This window comes from Ciona robusta, chromosome 1, assembly GCF_009617815.1.
Source record: "Ciona robusta chromosome 1, ASM961781v2".
In the NCBI taxonomy this organism is placed as follows: Eukaryota; Metazoa; Chordata; class Ascidiacea; order Phlebobranchia; family Cionidae; genus Ciona; species Ciona robusta.
Genome location: NC_143235.1, coordinates 482,248 through 505,104, shown reverse-complemented (window position 1 = coordinate 505,104; position 22,857 = coordinate 482,248). Strand labels below are relative to the sequence as shown.

Genomic DNA, 22,857 nt, shown 5'->3' with positions numbered 1-22,857 from the left:
GGTTGAGAAACACCAATATATCAGGCAGTTCGTTAGCGCACATGCCTCCAACCCAGAGGTAATGGGTTCGAGGCTCGTTGCTGCTACCATTGTGGGCGTATGTGTCCTTGGGCAAGATACTTCACTTTGCTCCAACCCAGTGGTCACTAATGGGTTGTCCAAATCATCAGCTACGCAGAAAACCCCCCCCCCAAAGTTGCATTCATGAAAACCTGTAAGCGGGCACGAGGTGTATGAAACAGAACACCCATGTTATAACAACTGTCGCAAGGATAAAGCAATTTAAATTCATTCAGATAGAACATTACTCCAAATGCTATTGGGCTGCCAGTTTAATAAAATGAAATAGAAGCCATTTTGCAAATAAGAAAATAGCTACAAAGAATTGAACAGCTCTATAGTCTGTACAACAGCATCAAGGAAATAAAAAGCTCTAAAAAAATAGAAATATAGAAACAACAAATCTTAATACAGGGAAATAATTCTTATTGGAGAAAATTTCAATATTTTACGCCTAATATAAAACAGGAGACAAATTTTGACAGTAAAATGTAGAGTATAAGAGAAATTCTAAAGTTAAAATCGCCTATGAAGTAAAATTTTGTATTAAATTAAATTAGAAAAAAAAATTATTACTGTGAACGGCGCTTTTTTGGGGAGATAATGGGTCAAATTTGGCCCAAATCTGATATCCATAACAAGAACCTCACACAAATAGGATAGAATGCGCTTTAAAAAGAGTAAAATAAAAGTTGCTACAAAAGATTGTGGCACAGTACCAGAGCTGCTTTGTATATTAAAAACAATACTGCGTGTGACACGTTGTCCACACAATAGTTGGAACTTGTATCGCGAATCATCTTGGACCTCCATATCTGGAACAAAGGTAAATATTACCTATGTGTATTAAATATATCTAACAGGTTTGTAATAAAACTAATAATATATGTAAAAAAAGCATAACTGTAATAAAAGTTATGTGCCTAATATTAACTATGCGTAAAAATGAACTATGTGTTTTAAATATATCTAACAAATTTGTAATATTATCTGTAAAAACGGGGTAATCGAAATAAAAATAAATAACTTAACAAAGAAAAGCTTGAAAAGTTAAATAAAAAGAGTTTATTTTTAATTTTTGGTATTTTTATACTTCTATCATTATTTTAACAAACAACCATTTAAAATATATTATATAAATTATTTTCTAATAAATGAATAAATCAGTTTTTTTGTTTTTTCGCGACTACTCAAAATATTATTATCAATAAAATAAAATAAAAGCGACTTTATCAAAACAATTTTTTTCACTGAAACTAATATTTTATTTCTTATATTTTTTTTAAGTAACAAACTCACTTTGCTTTCCAGTCCGTTCTCCCGAACCGATCGTTCACCACTTGAGGTCTCATGTTGGTTCCGCTTGGTTTGCTCGCTGGGGCGATCTGCGTTCCGGTTGGCCGACTTTTCCATGAATGGTATTCTATATTAGAAAAATAAAATTTTAATTTGTTTTCCGTGTTAGGTATTTCCAAGTATGGTTTAAAAACAAAACACAAATCAAAGAAAAACTAAAAGACATTTAGACAAAAAGAAGAGGTATGTTTATTTGCATTATGCCTGACAGTAGTAACAGTTTAGATAAAATAAAAATGACTAAAAAACCAAAATCTCGAAAATTTGTCTCGAAAACAGTTTGCCTGAATACTGATAGCAAAATTTTATAAAAAAATATGTCAACAAATTGTCTCACTTGTTGCCGGGGCAACGGGAAGTTGGATTCTTTGACCAGCTGAACCAACTTCTTTCTTTGTAGCGAACGATGGAATGTAAGTAGCACCCGTGTAATCTTTCTTTGGAGAGGTATCTGTGGAGTAATGGATGTTGGTGGTATCGTATATATATATATATATATACTGTATAATATGAAATAACATTTGCGTTAGGTTAATGTATTGTGCATTGGTGGTGTTAGATCCTTTGTAAAAGTTTATCAAGGTTTTATGTTATAGGATTATATTGCATTCTGTATTTCTGTTACTTCTGATATCAGGCATAAAGTTAAGGACGACTTGTAATAAATTCTGCGAATCCGACCCTGATCTGATGCTCATACAGTTGAACGATTCTTGTATAGTGAAGTACAGTAATGATCTGGTGCTATGAAAACATAACAAACAAAAATCTCTTTCTCCATTCTATCACTATTCTGTATTTTTATACGCTTCCTTTTCAGAGACTGACGATGTCATTTAGGCGAAATATATTTCTCTAGTACTACTAGTGGTTGGACTTGATTTTTGTTGGTTACGTTTTCGTAGCACCAGATCATTACTGTTAAGAATAGTTTTGTTTTAGTATCGGGGTAAAATATTGTGCATTGGTGGTATATATATATTATATGCAGAAGTTTATCAAGGTTTTATGTTTTATATTATATGATTATATTCTGCGACTGCGCAATGGGACTTGGGATTTAGGTCAGAGTTGGTCTATCAGTTAAAACACGATCACTATTTTGCTACTTCTGTTACCAGGCATGGTGCAAATAATTTTTTATCTGGTGTGAAAAAATTGATGTATTTCTGTAGTTATGTCTGGCTTTCGGCAAGACTGAAAATGAAATAAAAGAAATGCAAGCGAAAGCGTTCAACTAGTGTGAAAAAACCTTGATGTAAACATGGTGACTTACCGTTAGTTTTGAAAGTTGAAGACGAATGGTTGTAATTTGATCTTGGCCATAAATTACTTGGATCTATCGGCTTCATTTTCATCCCTGTTATAAAACATTGAGGAAATAATTAATATGACAGATGTGTATACCTGTATTTGCACTTTAAGCCACACAGAAGAAATAATCACTTGCAAAGTTACATGCGCGGTAACGTGTAAGAATAGAATTTCTGCGCCGTTTTTTTTATATACTTTTTAAATAGGGGGGCCACGACCCCCAAAAAAACCCATGGTGTACAAATACGAGGAAGAATAATTCTTGTTAATATAACTTACCGGGTAAATACCGAGACTGTGATAAATAATGTTGCTTGGCGGAAATTCTTTGCGTTTTAGACGACGGTATCACACCATCTTGTTGTCGAGATGTAAATGACAGTTTGGAATCAGGACTCCTGGGGTGAAGTAAATGATTGAAGCAAAAACAGGACTTTTAGAGCCAGAGCTTCTAGAACTATAAGCTGATAACATAGCTATAGCAGTCTGGTTTAAAATGTCTCAACAGAACTGAAGTAATCTATTATAAATGTTGAGGTCTTTTTATACGAGTGGTTTTGGTATGCTTACGCCAGCGTTTTGAAGTCCAAAGGTAACCAACACCCATAACCCTTACAAAAAAACAAGCACTTAATTAAAAAAATTTAAAACAATTTTTTTTTTTTTAATTCTGTTTCCAACTTACCCAAAAAGCGAGTCCGCGTCAATTCTCTTCTTCGCCGATAAATTGATGTTGGTTGTCTTCTTGGGATCAAAGTCATCATCGTCCCATTTATCGGGAGCAACTGCCGCCCTCCATCTTCGGCGGATCGGCTTCGTCATTATTCCTCCCAACTTTGAACTGTGGGGGAGGTTAATTGGGGATTGTGAGAAATTATATAATTAAAAAAAATGAAATTTGTAAAAAAATATGAAAAGGAAAAAAAGGGAAAATTTGATCAAAATTTTAAAATATAGCTGTCTTGGTACATTTTTTGGAAAATGGAAAAAAAATAGGGAATTTGTAAGAAATTATAAAAAAGTGGCAAACAAGATAATTCGCATAAAATAACAAAATAAGAAAAAAATAAGAAAAAAATTGTTTTTAAATTATAAACATTAAACACACCTGTCTTGTCGGTTAATTTGCATATTTGACGGTTTATCTTCAACTTTTCTCTCCCCGAAAATATCGTTCATAAACAAATCATTTTTCTGCACCAGCGGACGTCGATTAGTTTGCAGTTTATTTGGTTGAACATCCAAACCCGTTGAGTTGTTATTATTATTGAAATCACCCTGCGTAGAGAAGGGGGCATGGTGGGCGTTCGAACGTCCATGTTTATTAATATCAGGCAACGGCGCAACTCTTCTATCCTCGCTTACACCATAATGTGGCCTTGGTTGCTTCGTTGTCCCAAAACCAAGAGGTTTTATCGAGTTATTTTGCTTCGAAGATTCTTTTGTTGCGATCCGTGTCCGAGACCCGACGAGTCTACTCTTACTCGGACTCTCCTTCCCGAGGAGGATGTCCATTTCCTCGTCATCGAGAAGATCTTTGTACGTCGATAGCGGTGACGGTCGCTCGACGCGGTGCAGGCGAGCCGTTGGTTTCATCCCCACGCTCGATTTTTTGCTGCTGGAAGCAGAAAACAGATCGTCCAAATCAATCTGCTTCTTCTTCGCGCTGCCTTGGGAGTTATCTTTTATTTTAAACCCAACATCAAGGTCCTCTTCATCCGATGGAGGACTCTTTGATGCAACGGTTGTTACGACGGGTTTCATCTTCCATTTATTCACTTTTGCGCTCGGCTGGTTTTGGTTATTTTGATTCATGCGTTGTGGAGCTTTATTCGCGACAGCCTGATTCTGAGGTTTCGGTTCGTTTAAAAGCGACTCAAAAGGTAGATTCCCCTCAATCGAGACCTTGTTAATGGAGTCCTTCTGTTGTTTTATAGACGCAGGCATGGGCAAGTTACCAAACTGTTTCTGTTCATGCAGTTTTACCATAGCTTGCTGTTGAGTGATTTTTGGTCCCAAGTCTTGGCCCACACTGAAGTATGGGTACCTCAAAGCCTGTAGACATTTTAGTTTTACGTGCTGGAGGAACGTAGCGATTCTGACATGCAAACCGATTGTCATATTTCGATCGATTTGCGATCGTCGCATTTGGATCAATCATAGACATGCAAAATGCACTATATTAGTGACTGACTAAAAATAGCTGGCAACATTAGGTCCAGCAATAAGTAGTAATATATTGAATTATATAAGTTATTATAGAAGGCAGTATAAACAGGTAATTATATCAGTAGGACAAACATAAAACCCGTTTCATGAGCAAAATTGAACTAATTCTAATTTATGTGGTTAAGGTTCCGCCACAGCGCATGTCATGGGTCTTTGCATTTAGGCCAGACTTAGCCCATTACCCAAATATGGTGAGTTAATATGGTGAGTTAAACCTGATGGTTTAATTCAAGTTCAAACACAGCCCCATCCAGTCAGCAACAAATACGCACCTGGCTAGCGGCAGGTCTCTTCTTAGGGTTCCACTGCAGCATATCCACAATAAGATGCAAAGCTTCGGGACTTGCGTTGTTCACTTTGGCTTTCAAACCAATCCCAGTGACTTGGGGCCAACGGAAGTTCATTTGGTTCGCTAGTTGGTGGCCTTCGGGCCATTCAGCCTGGGAAGGTGATGATGTCATTGTATATCTTATAAAGAATTGATAAAAACACAATAATATGCTGACTTATTATCGGAATGAGTTCAAGTAACTGCTTAACAAAACAATCACAAAGTTACATACGTGGTAACTTCTAAGCTGGTATGAGGTGTATGAAACAGAACACCCGTATTATAACGACTGTCGTGAGGATAAATAAGTTACAAGTATAAAAATAACTTACATTAAAGCAAATTACATTCATTTATTCATAGTGAACCTTGAAACCAGCACTAAACTAATTAACAATGTTAGCAACTTGCCATACCAATAGTGCCTCAGCATGGCAGCACTGTCTCACCTTGGATGGCGTGCCGAGCACTTGGCATAATTTGAACATTTCATCCATCTCTGATGTCCCAGGAAACAAAGGCCGCAACATATATAACTCGGCCATTATACAACCGATTGCCCATATGTCAATAGGGGAGCTGTAGTTGGAGGAACGGAGCAAAACTTCGGGGGCTCTGTACCTGTGTTTGTGTATGGGTAAAGTTACTTGGAACCAGGGTGTAAACAAGGAGGTCACGGGGGTCCCGATCCACCCCCTTTAAATGTTAAATTAAAAATATAAAATTAAATATATATAAAATTTTTAGTTAATTTATTTTTTTATTTTTAGTAATTCAAGATGAAAAAAGGATGTTTTAGATAAAGGGAGTTTGTTTTATTGAATGTATCTTTTGAAAATATATATATAATTCGTTTAATGTTTTACAACAGAACACATTCATCAAAATTCATTAAAAACCTCCTTTAAAATTATTCTAACTCCTGGGTAAAAAACCTGCTTTAAAGGGCCTAAACACACTCCAATGTACATCGCTTTAATAGATAGAGTGTGTTTTTCTAATTCCAACGACACCTTACTTGTTTTAATCGGTTCTGTATAACCAAAGATATTCCAGCTCAAACACCGTGAAATTCATAAAACTGATTTGAAAGTTGCGTGGCGAAAAAATTGAGAAGTGTACTACCCACGTAACAAATCACGTCACAAAATTGTTGAAGCGTGGCCACTCTCATTCAGAAACACTGAGAAAGGCGAGAGGCAGTGTTTTTAGCGAAAAACGAGAGAACAAAAAAAAACGCAAAAAAGCACAAAAAAACGCAAAAAAAGCACAAAAAAACGCAGGTTTCGCTTTTACGAATGAATCAGTCACGTGACTAGTACGTTCCTACGTCACAATCACGAAGCTCGTAGTAAAAAAAGGATAGCGCTAGAGATCACTGTTTGAGGACGAATATCTACGCCTATACTGGACCAATTTTAATAAGCAAAGTATTTTTGGAATCAATAAAACGGTAGCTTTATGAATTTACCATAAAAAATAAAAATGACGTGGGGTGTGTTTAGGCCCTTTAAGAGATATATAAAAGTAATTTTACTTAGTACATATAACTTAAAAGTAATTCTACTTATTGCTTATGGTTATGACATTTAAATTATACTTACCATCGAGTTGAAACATAATCCGTATACGGTGGTTTTGATCGGATTTCTCGTGCGAGACCAAAGTCGGCGATCTTCACCAACTCAGGTCCCATGCAAAGTAAATTCTCGGGCTTCATATCGCGGTGAAAATATCCGTGTTTGTGCATGAAGGCTAACCCTTGTAGAACTTGGTAGACCATGTTGCGAATGGAGGCTTCGGGAAGGTACTTGTCCCTGTAAGATAGGAATGTTGAGGAAAATGATGACATGACAAGACCTTTTATTTATGTCCTAAAAATATAGAAGTATAATTTAATATATATTTTTATTTCTTGAAATTTTTTATTTATTTTTTTATTTTAAATCAAACTGACCCAAATATAGGATTATAAGAAATGAATTTGATATTTTGGAGAAAAATTTATACCGTCAGTTTTGGTACAATTATTTAGTTTGAGAGTGTTGGCAGAATATGACTTTTTAGTTATTTCTTCGAAAACACTAGCAAAGAACAGAGAAACATAAAATTATTTTTTAAAATTTTAACAAAGTGGAAAAAAGTCAACAAAAAATTCAATTTTAAATATTTGTCAAAAATTATAAAAAAAAAATGAACAATTTTTAGTTATTAACGGTTTAAACTTTAAAAATATACCTTTTTAGTTATTAACGGTTTAAACTTTAAAAATATACCAAAAACAAGGCCATTTGGGCCTGTTTAACTCATAGATCAAATATTTCAGAGAAAAAGTACCTGGCAACGAATACATAATATGCAATATCTCATAAAGCAAACAATTCATATTTGAACTAAAACTAAACCAATAAAGAATTGAGCAATGGCCAATCGCTATCATTACTTTTCTGTAATTAATTATTTCTTAGGAGCTTAACTATAAAGGTTGGCAAACAACAACTGTTAGCATTTCAATTGCTAATACCGCGAATTTTTATTTCATAAGAAAGTTATTCAAAAGGTAATTGCTTTATATTATTTTTTACAATAATGTTTAAATGTATTTCAATTGCTAATACCACAAATAAGTTATTTCATTAAACAGTTCTTCTAAAAGCAATTGCTTTATATTTATTTTTTTAACTTTTACCCATCAAAGAGTATACAAACTGGATCAAAGGTTTTAAATTGTTTGGAAAACCCTAATATACATATATATATATTATATATTTCATTCTATAAGTGAGGTCTCACATCATTGCACTCCAGGAGTTTTAGGATTTATATATGTTTGTTATATTATGTCTTATTGTAAATTTCATATTTTTGATTATATATATATTTGTAAATACATGGCTTAGGGATGCACATTACAGAATTTCGAATCTTTTTGTATTCGAATCTGATTACGGGATTCGGTATTCTGTTTAATGACGTCATCATACATTATCTCTTCATACATTATCTCTTCATACATTATTTTATATGTGCATCCCTAATATGGTTTATCGTAAATACATTTTGGATTATACATGTTATATTTGTTATATATATGGCTTATTGTAAATTGCATATTTTGGATCGAAAATGAACCGAATGTTTCCTACAAACAGTTGAGGTGATACAACACAGGTGGGGTTACAGATGCACATTGCAGAATTTTGAATCCGTGAGATTCGAATCCTTTTGTATTCGAATCTAATTACGGGATTCCGTATTCTGTTTAATGACGTCAACCCATATACTATATTAACAACTTTTGAAACTTATTAATTTTGAAAAAAAAATTTTGTGTTTGTGGGACTTTCGAGAGTAAACGTTTCGTAACGGCTTTTCATAGCCTGTTATACTTTAGGATGTCCTAGAATACCTAATTATTCTGTAATGTGGATTCCTAGCTGGGGTGCTGACCATCAAGCAATATGGTATTAGGTGTGGGAATTAAGATAAAGGCTTCAAATTGATATTACACAAAGAGAAAGCAATATGAGCATATGGTTTGGTAACCTGAGATTAGAATGTTGGGTTCTAGGAATAATAATAATAAACAATAGGTGTTTATATGACGACTGTGTATTGGTTTAGTATAGTGGTAAGGTATGTTATAGTACATACAACTGATGCTTACGTTTAATAAGACATTCACAGATTTACTTGAAATACCTAAAAGACATTTTTCTTACAAAAACAAGAATGTTTATTGTTTATATGTGCGAATTAAATCAATTTTAAACAAATCAAAAATTGGAAAATGTCTTTCATTGATATTAAGTTACTTATTGTTTTTTAATAAGTGTAGTATTAGAAACCACAATCGTGTTGTATATAACTAATATGAGTGATAACTCAACACTGGGGTTTCTATTTCTAATATACAATTTGAACATTATATATAAAAAATGTTACTGCCACGCATATTTATAACTGTATTTTGGCGAAATAATACATTTTTCGACGACCTTTTCGGATCGCCTTTATCAGTATAAAATAACACAGGTGTCATTCCAAAATGAACAATTTTAGCAATATATTGTAAAGTCAGTCTTTATAAAACATGTGTTCGGATTCTTAAAAGGGTTACCACGTATGTAACTTTGTAGATGTGTTTTTTTTTAAATGGTTGACAATTTGGACAAACCATTATTAAATTGACATTCAGTTCATTTTTTTGACTTGTAATAACATTAAATTTATTGAAACATTTACAGTCTTTACAATTTGGACAAAACATTGACCACTGGGTTGGAGCAATGAACCTTCAAGTAACCGTTTAAACCATCACTGAGCTTATACATTAATGGGCTTATACAGAAATATAACAGCAGTGCATGATGGATTAAGTGAAGGATTATCCACCAAACATAGGAACATTAATGTCAATCAGAGATTAAATCCATCAAGCATGAAATTTCTTCCAGGCCACTGTATGTACTGGCGTTAAATGGAAAGCCGAAATGTCAATTAGCTGACATTAATATAAAATCCTTAACAAATTTCCTGCAAGGCCTGGGTATGCGCCACTATTAAAATCCAGGTAATAAGACAAATGTTTGGCATATCCCCATATTTTGAAACTTCTTCGCCCATGTTCATGTATATAACTCGTGTATTGTCTATGTATATTACATGTTACCATAATATGTTCCTGCGTTTTAGGCGTAAAAAGGGCTTACATTAATATTAATGAGGGTGTAAACGGAAAACCATGAGGTCTTGCATTATTTATTAGAAGTGAAAGCTTTTTAACTGAACACGCAATTAAATAAATAGTGAAAAACACATTCAATTCATTTTCCTATCAAATCAATCACAAGAGTGTATTCCTACTATTCTATGTTGATTTTAGAAACTACTTTATTTAGCTTTGCGATAGAAAATATTCTACCATTGTATTTAAAACGTGGATGGCCAAATGACATTGAATAGAATTTAAAGGGGAGGGAGGGTGTGTTATGTGAGTAGGAGATGTCTGAATAGAACTAACTCTCTTTAGTTCTCCTATTGTTCCCAGGTATTTGCGTCACCATGACCATGCCCTAACACTTAAGCACCACAGTGAGGATTGCGCATCATACTGGCGATGGGACATTACCCAGCGCACAGCAAGTCAAGTGGTGCTTAATTAAATCAATCTAAAAAGGCCCGGTGCCAAAAATGTGATATTTCATCAAGTGGATGATCATACACCAGGTGTATAAAGTATCTCTTAAGCTACAAAGTATCTAGGTTTTATAAAGTGCTTTGAACAGCTTACACAACCAGTTAATTTAAAAGTAAAACAGTTAAATACAATTGACTACATAAACATTATACACAAGATTGTAATCAACTGAACAAAAACAAATAAACAAAAAAATTCCCTACAACTGTAATGAACCAAATACTGGATTGCACAATGGTATGAATAGTATCAAAACTTTAAACAAACTTTAAACATTTCAACGGCTCATGGTATAAAAAACAAAGTGTATTTCTGACATTTCAGCTGGCAAGGCTTCATATTACTTACATTATGCCTGGTAGCAGATATAATCGAATATTTATAAAACAGAAAGCATATTATACCCGTCATTTTGAAAACTAGGCACCAACGCAAATACATATCCATTGTATGTTTCCTAAGAACATAACAATCAACCTTTGCACTCATTAGTAATTATGTAACAAAATAACAGTTTAAAACAAATACAACTAAAACAGAAATTAAAACTAGCTATTTAAATATTTAAAAGATAGAAATTAAAAGTCTAACCACTGTCCATTATCGGTCTATTACTATATATAATTTTTAATTATATCTTTGAAACCAAAAGCGAAGACCATATTATTTAAAGAACGAAGAAAATGGAATTTGCAGCAAAACGATTGCTGTTGAAACACGCTATGGATTAAGGTGTGGGAAAGAGTTTCATTAAAAAAAGCGTGGCTGTTGCATTTAATTTACCAATATAAAAATAGTTTACCCTTAAAATATTTTTAGCAAAACCTAAACCTACTCTTACAGTTGACACACTTATTGTCGCAAACCCTGGAATTTTATAAAATCGTTGCCACTGTTTGTGTCTTTGGGTAATAAATAGTAAAGGTCTAATTTACATACGATGCTATTATTTATGGATTTTGTGTTGTAAGTTTAAAGAATATTGAAGCATAACCTATGTTTTTACTTGACTTACCGGTCCTTCATGAGCTGGTACAAGTTCTCCTTCATGTACTCAAACACAAAGTAAAGTTGATTATTCTCACGAATCACTTCTTTTAACTTAACTACGTTTGCATGGTTTAATTTCTTTAAAGATTTTACTTCACGTAGGTTGACGCATTCCTCCCAATTGTAGAACTTCTTTTTCATCCTAAATCAGGTTAAAATTCTATGTATGAATAAATGAATGTAACTTATTTATCCTAACATGGCAGGGCATGGACAGTCGTTATAACACAGGTGCTGGTTTCATACACCTCGTGCCCGCCTACAAGTTATAGTTACCACGTATGTAACTTTGTGGGTGAATGTTTTTCTGTATGGCTGATAATTTAGACAACCCATTAGTGGCCGCTGGTTTGAGCAATTGCTGCTAAGTGTCTTGCCTAAGAACTTTGTTACGGCGCCAAAAACATATATAAATTATTAGCGTTTAAAGGAAATACATTTGAAATGGTTATGGTAGCACATAAGCTATGCTAACTGAAACAAGGAAAGTCTTGAAGCTGTCGCAGATTTATCTGACATTACATAATCGTTGAAATGTTAAGCATGGGTACGAAAATAACTTTTAAGCTAGAGCAAAACACATATATATATACTATAAATCCATATAAAAACATTTACATACGTTTTAATTGCCACCAACTCATTAGTGTCCTTCACTCTACAGAGATTAACTGATCCAAAAGTTCCATCTCCGAGTTGTTTTAACCAATCGAAGCGAGATAAACCTTTTAAGTTGGATGAAGCAGCTTGGTTAGCCTTGCTGTTTGCCGCATCACTGAGATATGAATGGTGATGCATAGCAACGGCAGATACGGACATATTTTGCCACAAAAGCTTCAGGAATACATGGAGAAGATCCTACTGAATACTCAGTCGTAGCTTTAACAGGCAGATCTGAATAAGTAAACAAAAACTGACTGTTTTTAATGAAATATTTGTTTAAAATATAGCACTTGCAATTTTATAAATAAATTCGGAGCTAGTGAAGAATCCTTTCCCTACGTTATTTGACCGTTAAACGTAACTAGTAACCTAACCCCTATAACTAAATAAACTAATATCAATAACTACTAACCCCTAACAGTTTCCACCAGCCTAATACATAACGTAACATAGTATTCTTCACTAGTGCCAATAAATATTATGACAATTGTTGTTCGTTACGATAAAAACGAGAGACCAAAAAAAGAAAAAGAAAATCATAGTTGGTTTTGAAACTGTTATTTTTTATGATTTTTATGGGGAAATACCGTTACGCACTAGTGGTTTTCTTTTTTTGTTGGTCTCTCGTTTTAACCGCAGGCTAAAAATTGCGCATAGGTTCTTACATTTTTCCATAAGACCATAACAAAATTTTCATTTACCTCTTTGAATTGAAAGATATTAAAGACATTTTTTTAATCAGGCTTGTTTAGCGAATATTAAATATATCAATTCCCATCTGTTTCTAAACTTGCAAATAAACTCCAAACCAAATCATGGTATGCATTTTATTACACGATTGCGTAAGACTATTAGAGCTGCAATTAAAATAGGATGAGTTCAATACGTGTGCAAATTTTGTTCTCAATGTGCAAAAAGTCCAACATTGTATGTAATTCCTTTCGAGGCGTGTGCAAGTGCTAACAACATATTAACATGACTAACATATTACAGTTCTGACAATACCATTGATTTATTCACAGTAATAATTACTGTAAATGAGAATTCATGCTTCGGAGGTGGAAACGAAAAGTAAAATACGTTGGTAAATACGATGCATAGAATTAATGATGAATTATGCTATTAGAAAAGTTGTTGCCGCTTCTGTAAGAACGTCATTGCAAATATGAGATGTAAACTAATCGTCAATTCAAGTCTGAAAGAAAAAGTTCGATTCAATTGACATGCAATGTGACCTGCTAAGGAAGGGTGCACACGCTACTACGAAAGGTTAAACTACGTAATTATAAACATAGCCTATATGATTTGCTACGAGTATATCTAGGGGATACAGTGATAATAGTTTGTTTAATGATGAGACTTTTTGCCAGACTTGCCGGATTTCTTTCCAGACTTTTTACCAGATTTGCCAGACTTGCCGGATTTTTTACCGGACTTCGAACTTTTCCCTGATTTATGCGATTTTGAGCCAGAGTGTGGGGAATGGGGTTTGGGGCTCTCGGGCTTTGGAGGCGGGGGTGGGGGGCCGGGGGGTGGACCAGGGGGCCTGGAGGTGGCGGACCAGGTGGAGGCGGTGGGGGCTTACCATGTCCCTGTGTTTGGCCTTGCGATTGTGATTGTGATTGCCCGCCCTGGGTTTGAGATTGGGACTGCGATTGCGAGCCAGCACCGACTTGTGTCTGTGATTGGCCTTGGTGCTGTACTTCTATCGTTACCTGGGTTTGACCTTGGTGCTGGTGCTGTATACCACGTTTAGCAATAGCGACAGGCTTAGATTTTAACCCACCTTCACTTCGACGGTTGAATTGGGTCTGTCCTTGCGATTGGCTCTGCCCGCCGTGTCCTCGTCCAGATTGACTCTGGCTTTGTCCCTGGCTCTGGAATCCGCCGCCGCCGACTTGTGTCTGTCCTTGCGATTGACTCTGCCCGCCGTGTCCTCGTCCAGATTGACTCTGGCTTTGTCCCTGGCTTTGATATCCCCGTTTGCCGAACTGTGTTTGCCCTTGCGATTGACTCTGCCCGCCGTGTCCGCGTCCAGATTGACTCTGGCTTTGTCCCTGGCTCTGGAATCCGCCGCCGCCGACTTGTGTCTGTCCTTGCGACTGGCTCTGTCCGCCGTGTCCATGTCCTATCTGAGTTTGACTTTGTCCCTGACTTTGATATCCTCGTTTGCCAAACTGTGTTTGCCCTTGCGATTGACTCTGCCCGCCGTGTCCTCGTCCAGATTGACTCTGGCTTTGTCCCTGGCTCTGGAATCCACCGCCGCCGACTTGTGTCTGTCCTTGCGATTGACTCTGCCCGCCATGTCCGCGTCCAGATTGACTCTGACTTTGTCCCTGGCTCTGGAATCCGCCGCCTCCAACTTGGGTCTGTCCTTGCGACTGGCTCTGTCCGCCGTGTCCTCGTCCAGATTGACTCTGGCTTTGTCCCTGGCTTTGATATCCCCGTTTGCCGAACTGTGTTTGCCCTTGCGATTGACTCTGCCCGCCGTGTCCGCGTCCAGATTGACTCTGGCTTTGTCCCTGGCTCTGGAATCCGCCGCCGCCGACTTGTGTCTGTCCTTGCGACTGGCTCTGTCCGCCGTGTCCATGTCCTACCTGAGTTTGACTTTGTCCCTGACTTTGATATCCTCGTTTGCCAAACTGTGTTTGCCCTTGCGATTGACTCTGCCCGCCGTGTCCTCGTCCAGATTGACTCTGGCTTTGTCCCTGGCTCTGGAATCCACCGCCGCCGACTTGTGTCTGTCCTTGCGATTGACTCTGCCCGCCATGTCCGCGTCCAGATTGACTCTGACTTTGTCCCTGGCTCTGGAATCCGCCGCCTCCAACTTGGGTCTGTCCTTGCGACTGGCTCTGTCCGCCGTGTCCTCGTCCAGATTGACTCTGGCTTTGTCCCTGGCTCTGGAATCCGCCGCCTCCAACTTGGGTCTGTCCTTGCGACTGGCTCTGTCCGCCGTGTCCTCGTCCAGATTGACTCTGGCTTTGTCCCTGGCTCTGGAATCCGCCGCCTCCAACTTGGGTCTGTCCTTGCGATTGACTCTGCCCGCCGTGTCCTCGTCCAGATTGACTCTGGCTTTGTCCCTGGCTCTGGAATCCACCGCCTCCAACTTGGGTCTGTCCTTGCGACTGGCTCTGCCCGCCGTGTCCTCGTCCAGATTGGCTCTGGCTTTGTCCCTGGCTCTGGAATCCGCCGCCTCCAACTTGGGTCTGTCCTTGCGACTGGCTCTGTCCGCCGTGTCCTCGTCCAGATTGACTCTGGCTTTGTCCCTGGCTTTGATATCCCCGTTTGCCGAACTGTGTTTGCCCTTGCGATTGACTCTGCCCGCCGTGTCCTCGTCCAGATTGACTCTGGCTTTGTCCCTGGCTCTGGAATCCGCCGCCTCCAACTTGGGTCTGTCCTTGCGATTGACTCTGCCCGCCGTGTCCTCGTCCAGATTGACTCTGGCTTTGTCCCTGGCTCTGGAATCCGCCGCCTCCAACTTGGGTCTGTCCTTGCGACTGGCTCTGCCCGCCGTGTCCTCGTCCAGATTGGCTCTGGCTTTGTCCCTGGCTCTGGAATCCTCGTTTATGTTGAATATTATGTTCTTTAAGATAGAGTTGTATCTTCTTTAGAAGTTCTTCTTCGTTGATTGGATCTACAAATATAGTTTTTGTTTAATACTGTATAATGAAATCCCAACATAAAGCTTACTTGGTAAAGCTAAAAGTTAAGCAAGCAGGACTCATAAATAAATAAATTTGATTATTAATGACCGCTCTCAGAACCCGGTAATTGGCTTGGTTATATACCGCTATATATTGTTAAACAGCAGGCATGTAGCGGATTGACATTATGTTAAATCTATTCTGGTGGTATGTAAAGTATTTTACCTCCATTTTCGTTCACCAACTTTTTCTCTGCAAAACAGAAAGAAATAAGATTAAAATTAGACAAATTAGGAGCATAGTAATATAATAATATATTTGAGGACAAAAGGAAATACTGCGACGTTAACTTATATTTTAAAGGTTATTGCAAACAAAACAAGCTGTTCATATTACATTTATAAAGTGTTTATATTTGAAAAGCCCTTTTGATTGTTTTTGCGTATGACGTACAACAAACGCTTTATTTCTTTAAAATAGACCTTGTTATGTAATAACTTCTACCTCTTGATGTCATATACCAAGTACGGTATAGGCTATATATTCTATAAATAAATCAAACGAACCTGCAACCGGTGCAGCAGAAACAACTGCAACCAAACAGACTAAAAGGACAATCGACAGTTTCATTTCGAAGTTTTCAGACTGGCTAATTTCAGTCAAAACCACCTGGCAGTTTAAATATAAGAAATAAGTTACATAGCGGTTAACTTCAATCAATTTTAGTTCAACCGTAAACAAATTCTACACACTTTTACAACTAACTGTTAAAATTGATTTAAAAAACAGAACGAGTTCCAAACGTGGTAGTATAATAAGTCGATTTCCTATACAAAATGTTCGAATTTTGTGTCCAAGTATATTTTTGCCCGTCGTATTCAGTGCCGCTAGCTAAACTGACACAAATTCGTTGAAAACCGTTTCTTATTCCATTCCAAATGGTCCTTTGTTTTACCAGGGCGTCACATTTAATAAATCTTATCACTGAGCATCTTTACATAGTGACATGGAACGCCCAACGAATACATTTAAAGTTAAGACGAGTCTGGTAAACAACTTCATGTGACTTTCAAATGCGAAATCTTTAATTAGTAATCCATGCCTAAACTTTTAGGGCGGGATTAGTTTCACATTCGCATGTTTTAAATAAAAAACTTGTGGACTTGTGGCTTAATTTTATATTTATTTACATTTTGTATGCGTGCATGGAGGGGGGCAATCTTTAAGTATGGGAAAAACTTAAGTATGGCAAAAATAGTTATGTCAAGGTTTCGATAAAAAAACAGAACGAAATAACACAAAACTTTAGAGTGTGCCTAATGTTAAAACGAATGCTAAATATTACCTGTTACTATGTATCCGCCAAAAGGAGCCAGAGAACCAAAAGCACAACATTTGTATAAATACAACATACTCGTACATGGGGGTTAATCAGCTACTGGTGGATCGGCCATTTTTGTTAATTCTTCCAAATTTTGCTCTCATACTGAATACAATGCACATCGTTTTACAGACTTTTGGTGTACGAAAGAGACCAATGCTATACATACAGTAAACAACATATAGTAGGGTGGGGGAAGATGGGACACCTTTGACACATAATAACTAAAAATCCTGATCGTGTTTTAAACAATTAACAACGGTCTATGGGAGTCGTGAGGATAAAGTTTTATAAAAAATCGTTAAATGTTTGTTTACTACCAAATTGGAAAAGAAAATAGATTGAAAAGGTGTCCCATCTTCTCCCACCCTAATATAATACATATATACCATCGCCTAAATGCATGCTCCTTTATACTCATATTTCTAAATTATTACGAGGAAATCTTTTCCATTAAAACAACTAGCCAACCAAAATGATAACTGCTACACTTGGCTCTATTAACTCGAATGGTCTGTATGAAAGCGCAGCCACAACAGCGCCAGTATAATTATATCCAACGTTTAACGCCTAACCAACCGTGCTGTAAGTGGGTGAAAATATTTGTTGCAATTCATCAATATGGTTGCCTAATTAGACATTTGTTTAACGTTCAAAGTTTGATGCTATATTATTACAAAAATCATTTGTGTTTACATTTGACTACTATAAAGCCATAAGGCAAATATAAAATGGTCAAGTTACTCAAACTGCCAGTATATGTTTATATACGAACTTTAGTTATAATCTAAATCAGCATCGGTACGATACATTAACGCCCAGTACTTGCATTTGATTTCAAAAAAGTATTTCACCGATTTCTCGAAGTTTGCACCTTATCTCAGTCAGTACAAATCATTTTGTCGTATTTGCTATGTTTATATTTCATCAACACGAAAAATTACTATTAAAATACAGCATTGATAATCCGTTAAACCCCGCGAAAATATTTAAAAACTGTTTAAATTACGTAAGCAGTACATCAGTGTTAACGAACAATAGCAAAATACGAGAATTTGATGCAATAATAAAAATATAAAAGAGATTGTGACGTCATCATCGTATCAGGCCAGTGTTGAAATCCTGTAATCAAGAAAATTATTTCAATTTGTTTTGTTTATTGTGTTTAGTTGACAGTAGTTAGCTTCAATAGACGCGGAAAGTCTAATATTTTACTTAAATTTAAACAATATTGATTAATCTGTGAAATAAAGTGCAACATTGAGTTAAAGTTAGTTTTTTAGCCAGGTTGCGCCATATAATGTGTGAGTGTGTGTTTTATGTAAGTGGTTTTGTTTTACATTTGGTTTATCCCACCAAACAGAATAGCAAAAAATAAATTAATTAAAAGAAACTAATAGTAGGGGTACTAGTGAAGAATTCTCGATAACAAATTAGACCAGTTGATTTATTGGTTTGCGGTGGCGTGGGGGGATTCTTCACTAGCCCTAAGAAGTTAATTAACAACAACGCACCTTTGAGATTTATTTTCCGTATTGTTTCTGGTGTTGGGCTCCAAAATGCAGACCCCCCTTGCCTAACCCAAACTGAACTTGGGATTGAGATTGTTTTCCACTCCCGTGTTGCTCCTGGTGTTGTGCTTGAACATGAGCCCCACCTTTACCGATTTGGAATTGTGCCTGGGACTGTCTGCTCTTACCGAATAGCCCTCTGTTCTTCTGTCGCTGGGCTTGGAATTGTAAACCTCGCTTCTCGACCTCCGATTCATCGCCACTGCGTTTGTACCAAGATCCCTGGTGTTGTGCTTGAAACTGGAACCCGCCACCGTGTCCCTGTCCTTGCATTTGGTGTTGAGACTGGGCCCCACGGTACCCACCGTTCTGCTTTTGGCTTTGTGCTTGGAATTGGCGACCACCCCGGCCAGATTGTCCTTGTATTTGGGCCTGGGACTGCTTACCGTACCCACCGTTTTGCTTTTGGCTTTGTGCCTGAAATTGGCGACCACCCCGGCCAGATTGTCCTTGTATTTGGGCCTGGGACTGCTTACCGTACCCACCGTTTTGCTTTTGGCTTTGTGCCTGAAATTGGCGACCACCCCGGCCAGACTGTCCTTGCATTTGGTGTTGAGACTGCTTACTGTACCCACCGTTCTGCTTTTGGCTCTGTGCCTGGAATTGGCGACCACCCCGGCCAGATTGTCCTTGCATTTGGGCCTGGGACTGCTTACCATATCTCCCCCTCTGTCGTTGAGCTTGAAATTGTAAAGCTCGCTTCTCGACCTCCGATTCATCGCCACTGCGTTTGTACCAAGATCCTTGGTGTTGTGCTTGAAACTGGAAGCCGCCTCCGTGTCCCTGTCCTTGCATTTGGTGTTGAGACTGGGCCCCACCGTAACCAGATTGCCCCTGGCTTTGGTGTTGAGACTGGAAACCTCCATAACCTCCGTGTTGAACTTGCACCTGGGATTGGTGTTGGAATCCTCCGCCGCCGCCATGTCCGGCTTGTACTTGTGTTTGGGCTTGCATTCCACCGCCGCCGCCGTGTTGCATCTGTGCCTGGTGTTGGAAACCAAAGAAACGCTTGTTTACCTGGGATTGAACCTGAGACTGTTTCTGGCCACCGAATGCCCCTAGCTTCGGATTTGGGAAATATGGATAAACTGATGCATGGTTACCCAAGATGCGTTGAACTTGTCCCTGGTGTTGTGTTTGTCCACCGTTACCTTGTGCTTGTCCCTGGTGTTGTGCCTGTCCACCGTTACCATGTGCTTGTCCCTGGTGTTGTGCTTGTCCACCGTTACCTTGTGCTTGTCCCTGGTGTTGTGCTTGCCCACCATGACCTTGTGCTTGTCCCTGGTGCTGTGCTTGTCCACCGTTACCTTGTGCTTGTCCCTGGTGTTGTGCTTGTCCACCGTTACCTTGTGCTTGTACCTGGTGTTGTGCTTGTCCCTGGTGTTGTGCTTGTTCACCGTTACCTTGTGCTTGTCCCTGGTGTTGTGCTTGCCCACCATGACCTTGTGCTTGTCCCTGGTGCTGTGCTTGTCCATCGTTACCTTGTGCTTGTCCCTGGTGTTGTGCTTGTCCACCGTTACCTTGTGCTTGTCCACCATGACCTTGTGCTTGTCCCTGGTGTTGTGCTTGTCCCTGGTGTTGTGCTTGTCCCTGGTGTTGTGCTTGTCCCTGGTGTTGTGCTTGTCCCTGGTGTTGTGCTTGTCCCTGGTGTTGTGCTTGTCCCTGGTGTTGTGCTTGTCCCTGGTGTTGTGCTTGTCCACCGTTACCTTGTGCTTGTCCCTGGTGTTGTGCTTGTCCACCGTTACCTTGTGCTTGTCCCTGGTGTTGTGCTTGTCCACCGTGGCCTTGTGTTTGACCCTGGTGTTGTGCTTGCCCACCGTTACCTTGTGCTTGTCCCTGGTGTTGTGCTTGTCCACCGTGGCCTTGTGTTTGACCCTGGTGTTGTGCTTGTCCACCGTGGCCTTGTGCTTGTCCACCGTTACCTTGTGCTTGTCCCTGGTGTTGTGCTTGTCCACCGTTACCTTGTGCTTGTCCCTGGTGTTGTGCTTGTCCACCGTGGCCTTGTGTTTGACCCTGGTGTTGTGCTTGCCCACCGTTACCGTGTGCTTGTCCCTGATGTTGTGCTTGTCCACCGTTACCTTGTGCTTGTCCCTGGTGTTGTGCTTGTCCCTGGTGTTGTGCTTGTCCACCGTGGCCTTGTGTTTGACCCTGGTGTTGTGCTTGTCCACCGTTACCTTGTGCTTGTCCCTGGTGTAGTGCTTGTCCACCGTTACCTTGTGTTTGTCCCTGGTGTTGTGCTTGTCCACCGTTACCTTGTGCTTGTCCCTGGTGTTGTGCTTGTCCCTGATGTTGTGCTTGCCCCTGGTGTTGTGCTTGTCCACCGTTACCTTGTGCTTGTCCCTGGTGTTGTGCTTGTCCACCGTTACCTTGTGTTTGTCCCTGGTGTTGTGCTTGTCCACCGTTACCTTGTGTTTGTCCCTGGTGTTGTGCTTGTCCACCGTTACCTTGTGCTTGTCCCTGGTGTTGTGCTTGTCCCTGATGTTGTGCTTGCCCCTGGTGTTGTGCTTGTCCACCGTTGCCTTGTGCTTGCCCCTGGTGTTGTGCTTGTCCCTGGTGTTGTGCTTGTCCACCGTTACCTTGTGCTTGTCCCTGGTGTTGTGCTTGTCCACCGTTACCTTGTGCTTGTCCCTGGTGTTGTGCTTGTCCCTGGTGCTGTGCTTGTCCACCGTTACCTTGTGCTTGTCCCTGGTGTTGTGCTTGCCCCTGGTGTTGTGCTTGCCCCTGGTGTTGTGCTTGTCCACCGTTGCCTTGTGCTTGCCCCTGGTGTTGTGCTTGTCCACCGTTACCTTGTGCTTGTCCCTGGTGTTGTGCTTGTCCACCGTTACCTTGTGCTTGTCCCTGGTGTTGTGCTTGTCCACCGTTACCTTGTGCTTGTCCCTGGCCTTGTGCTTGTCCACCACCATAGTAAAATGGGTGTTTCAGTAATGGATGGTCGAACGGAGAATCGATTGGCAAGCCAGGAAACAAATCCTTATTTGACCATTTCTTTTGAACTTCTATAAAACAAAGCCAAAGTTAAACCCTAAAAAACACAATCGTTGTACAACAATTTACCATCTTGAACTCCGTCGCTTTTTTTCTCTGCAATGCACAAGCATAGGTTTAGTGCTTAACACACGACGATAAGTTAAAAATAAATAATATGGTAGGGCTGGGGAAGATGGGACATCTTTTCATTTTATTTTTAGTCCCATTTGGTAGACCCTCCGACTGCAATAGACCGTTGTTAATTGCTTAAAACTTGATTTGGAAACTATGCGCTAAAGGTGTCCCATCTTTTCCCACAGCACTATATACATATATTAAACGGTATTTTACTATTAGTATTGTAGTAATCGTATTAAGTTTTAGAGTTGCTTTTACCTGCCAGTGGGGCTGATGCGGCCAACCCAACTAAGAGTAGCAGCGCTAATATCACACGATGCATGTCCTGCATAAATATAAAAGTTACTAACGTTTCCCTAGGATATAATTAAAACACACTAGCAGCAGCGCACACTGTTGAGCAAAACTGTCTTAACAGAATACTTTTTTTTTTTTTTTTAAATATCTAAAAACTATATTTTGATAAAAGTATCTTATTCTCACCTCGTTATTTTTCTCAAAAACTGAAGAAATTTTCTTGGAGGAAAATGTTGAAGTGATTTTTGATGTGGGTTCCTTATATATCGAGTGTCGAAGTTATGTTTCTATTCATATATGATATAGAGCCGCCATTTGCAAGCATTGGGTGCTTTGTCCATATATTTGACATGTAGGTTGCACACGTGTAGGGGTTGGACACGATTATTCCGGTTATTACAAGTTTGCACAGCGGTATAATATTTAACAGATGTGTAAAGACGTGTGTGTGATAATTGATGTGATGTCTTGGGTTCTATTTAATCTGAAGGTGTTCCTATAGTTAAACACAGGTGTTGTATAGTTGTAAGGCAAACGACACTAGACGCTGTGACTGACGTGTAAGATTATAAAGGACGTTTTACGGGAAGATTTTAATTACACCATGCCTGTAGTGATTGACGTGTAAGAATAACTATCAGCATAACACCAATGTT

At 38.7% G+C, this 22,857-nt stretch overlaps 3 protein-coding genes across 5 annotated transcripts; all 3 read right to left on the bottom strand.

Moving 5' to 3' along the window:
* Positions 1-314: 314 nt before the first annotated feature.
* LOC149741076 (uncharacterized) lies at positions 315-12,472 on the bottom strand. The gene is made up of 12 exons (XM_089881221.1): positions 12,163-12,472; positions 11,506-11,682; positions 6,895-7,107; positions 5,740-5,911; positions 5,232-5,399; positions 3,839-4,785; positions 3,416-3,571; positions 3,010-3,128; positions 2,693-2,776; positions 1,754-1,867; positions 1,360-1,483; positions 315-875 (listed from the first exon to the last, which is right to left on the bottom strand). The coding sequence occupies exons 1-12, from the start codon at positions 12,357-12,359 to the stop codon at positions 857-859; spliced, it is 2,490 nt and encodes an 829-aa protein (XP_089737347.1). The 5' UTR covers positions 12,360-12,472; the 3' UTR covers positions 315-856.
* A 544-nt stretch (positions 12,473-13,016) lies between these two features.
* LOC149741075 (uncharacterized) lies at positions 13,017-16,564 on the bottom strand. Of its 3 annotated transcripts, none has more exons than XM_089881238.1 (4): positions 16,414-16,563; positions 16,073-16,099; positions 13,919-15,837; positions 13,017-13,398 (listed from the first exon to the last, which is right to left on the bottom strand). In XM_089881238.1, the coding sequence occupies exons 1-4, from the start codon at positions 16,475-16,477 to the stop codon at positions 13,393-13,395; spliced, it is 2,016 nt and encodes a 671-aa protein (XP_089737364.1). In that variant the 5' UTR covers positions 16,478-16,563; the 3' UTR covers positions 13,017-13,392. The 3 variants fall into 3 exon arrangements, with proteins under 3 accessions (XP_089737364.1, XP_089737370.1, XP_089737360.1); XM_089881244.1 differs by having other exon boundaries at positions 13,990-15,837; positions 16,414-16,561; XM_089881234.1 differs by lacking the exon at positions 13,017-13,398 and having other exon boundaries at positions 13,405-15,837; positions 16,414-16,564.
* Positions 16,565-16,646: 82 nt separating this feature from the next.
* LOC149741074 (uncharacterized) lies at positions 16,647-22,455 on the bottom strand. The gene is made up of 5 exons (XM_089881208.1): positions 22,388-22,455; positions 22,163-22,229; positions 21,854-21,880; positions 18,743-21,795; positions 16,647-18,350 (listed from the first exon to the last, which is right to left on the bottom strand). The coding sequence occupies exons 2-4, from the start codon at positions 22,224-22,226 to the stop codon at positions 18,752-18,754; spliced, it is 3,135 nt and encodes a 1,044-aa protein (XP_089737334.1). The 5' UTR covers positions 22,227-22,229; positions 22,388-22,455; the 3' UTR covers positions 16,647-18,350; positions 18,743-18,751.
* Between the last annotated feature and the right edge of the window lie 402 nt (positions 22,456-22,857).